The sequence below is a fragment of the Lathyrus oleraceus genome, chromosome 3, assembly GCF_024323335.1.
Source record: "Lathyrus oleraceus cultivar Zhongwan6 chromosome 3, CAAS_Psat_ZW6_1.0, whole genome shotgun sequence".
In the NCBI taxonomy this organism is placed as follows: Eukaryota; Viridiplantae; Streptophyta; class Magnoliopsida; order Fabales; family Fabaceae; genus Lathyrus; species Lathyrus oleraceus.
Window position 1 is genome coordinate 241,961,706 of NC_066581.1, and position 2,078 is coordinate 241,963,783.

Here is a 2,078-nt window from a genome sequence, read left to right on the forward strand (position 1 = left end):
GGTGGTAGGCCTATCTTAGCCGACCAAACATGTTTACTGCTCTAATGAAAAGCTAACATAAGAAAGATAAAAAAAAAGAAGTCAAGATGCCTCATAGCTATTTCATGCATTGGATATTTGTGGCTTACCTCAACACTATTTACAACTACAAAAACAATATTACGTTATTTCCTATCTAGTAATATACAATATTATGTTTGTGGTTAAATTAATATTCAAAATCTGCCTACCTAGCCGTCCTTAGCCGTTTGTTGGAAACCCCCTCACACTGTGTGTATATATATATATATTCATATTGATCATTGTATTAAGAAACCAAATTAAACAAACAAATAGCAATATTAGTACTTGATTCATCAAGCAATATGGCTCTTTCACGTGCTCTTTTCCTCTTTGCTCTCATTGCTACTATCTTCTCAACCATGGCTGTGGCAAAAGATTTTGTAGTTGGAGATGAAAAGGGTTGGACAGTTGGAGTTGATTATCAAGTTTGGGCTGCAAACAAGCTCTTTCATCTCGGAGACACACTCAGTAAGCTCCTTCCATCTATCTTCTTTTCCTCTCTCTAATTTCTTCCACCTATTCTCGCTTATATTTTGGTAAAATGTTGAATTTAACCTGCATTGCAGCATTCAAGTATGTTGCTGGTAAGGACAGTGTGGTGAGAGTAAATGGAAGTGATTTTCAGAGTTGCTCAGTTCCTTGGGCAGCACCAGTGTTGGGTAGTGGACATGATACAGTTGTATTGACAACATATGGAAGAAGATGGTACATTTCAGGTTTTGCAAACCACTGCAAAAATGGACAAAAGCTTCTCATAACTGTCGTGCCATCACAACAATTACCTTGGTCACCAGTTCCTTCACCTTCGGCTTCACCCTCACCCTCACCAACGCCGGCCCCTGAAGCTGCACCGCCTTCGAATGCACCATGGACCACCACTGTTGCCCGCCGTTCCCTACTGTCAAAGAAGCTATTCAAAATGATTCACACAAATCTGATAGATGTTTGAGATTTTGAATGTTAATCGATCATATGTCATGTTTCAAAGAGAGAGGGGCTATTTTTCTCTCTAGTTATTATTACTAATAATTAGTCCCTTCATTATTATTATTTTTGTTTACATGGTCAGTGTACTTTTGTTTTATGTTTCTGAAACTTTATTAAATTAAAATTAGTTTTAGTTTTAATAATGATTTTTTTCTAGTTTTATTTTTATTTTTGAAAGTCTAGTCAATTTATTAACCTTAGCACGTTATGAAAAATATTAACACATAAGAATGCTTTTCATAAAAAGTACTGAGACTAATAAATAAATAAACTTAGACAAAATAAAATAAAATAAAATCATAACATAAAAGTCATAGGAATAACCACAACAATAATACTAATTATAAAATTTATATTATATGCATTCAACTCCTATTGAAAATTCCAATCATCGTTAAAAGGTCACACGAATTAGGGAAAATCACCTAAATTCGTCTTTGATGGGTTTTCGTGTGAGACAAGTCAAAAAAGTTATATAAGAGAAATAACACAAGGAGAAAAGAAATATTTAATTGATAAGAGAATTCGATAGTGATTTTACCGGTCCTCGCTATTAGAGTTATTATTGGTGTACTTTTACGAGTACATTTGGCGCGCACTGTGGGATCCGTAAAACTGACATGGCCACACACACCTGTTTCTCAGTAACACTGGAACCCCATATCATGATGATAAGGGATGCCATCACTAACAACAACAACGATGACTGATATGCTATAGCAGAAATACTAACCATTATGGACGAGTTGTGTCACTTGAACAAAGCATTACAGGAGAGTGTTCATGACTTACAATAGCAGTAACATGTATAGTCCAATGTGGTCAAGAACGAGGAACCCATATATTCCTAACCACTCACAATGGATATATCGGATACATCGGTCCCCGGAAACTTAAAACCATCACTTTCAGTGTCATTTAACAACAAAAGCGGTATCCAAGAGCACATAATTTCCATTAAAACGCATTTTGTTATCATTGGGATAGATGACCATCTGAAGTGTAAACAGATGTCAGGACGTTCGAGG

General features: G+C 35.6%; 1 protein-coding gene across 1 annotated transcript; it reads left to right on the forward strand.

The window, feature by feature from the left end:
- Positions 1 to 333: 333 nt before the first annotated feature.
- On the forward strand, positions 334 to 1,012 carry LOC127130654 (blue copper protein). Its single transcript, XM_051059626.1, has 2 exons — positions 334 to 531; positions 630 to 1,012. The coding sequence occupies exons 1-2, from the start codon at positions 366 to 368 to the stop codon at positions 1,010 to 1,012; spliced, it is 549 nt and encodes a 182-aa protein (XP_050915583.1). The 5' UTR covers positions 334 to 365.
- Positions 1,013 to 2,078: the final 1,066 nt, after the last annotated feature.

Coding starts and splice junctions, on each gene's coding strand:
- LOC127130654 (XM_051059626.1), top strand. CDS start 366: ATGGCTCTTTCACGTGCTCTTTTCCTCTTTGCTCTCATTGCTACTATC. Junction 532..629: donor TCATCTCGGAGACACACTCA/GTAAGCTCCTTC, acceptor CCTGCATTGCAG/CATTCAAGTATGTTGCTGGT.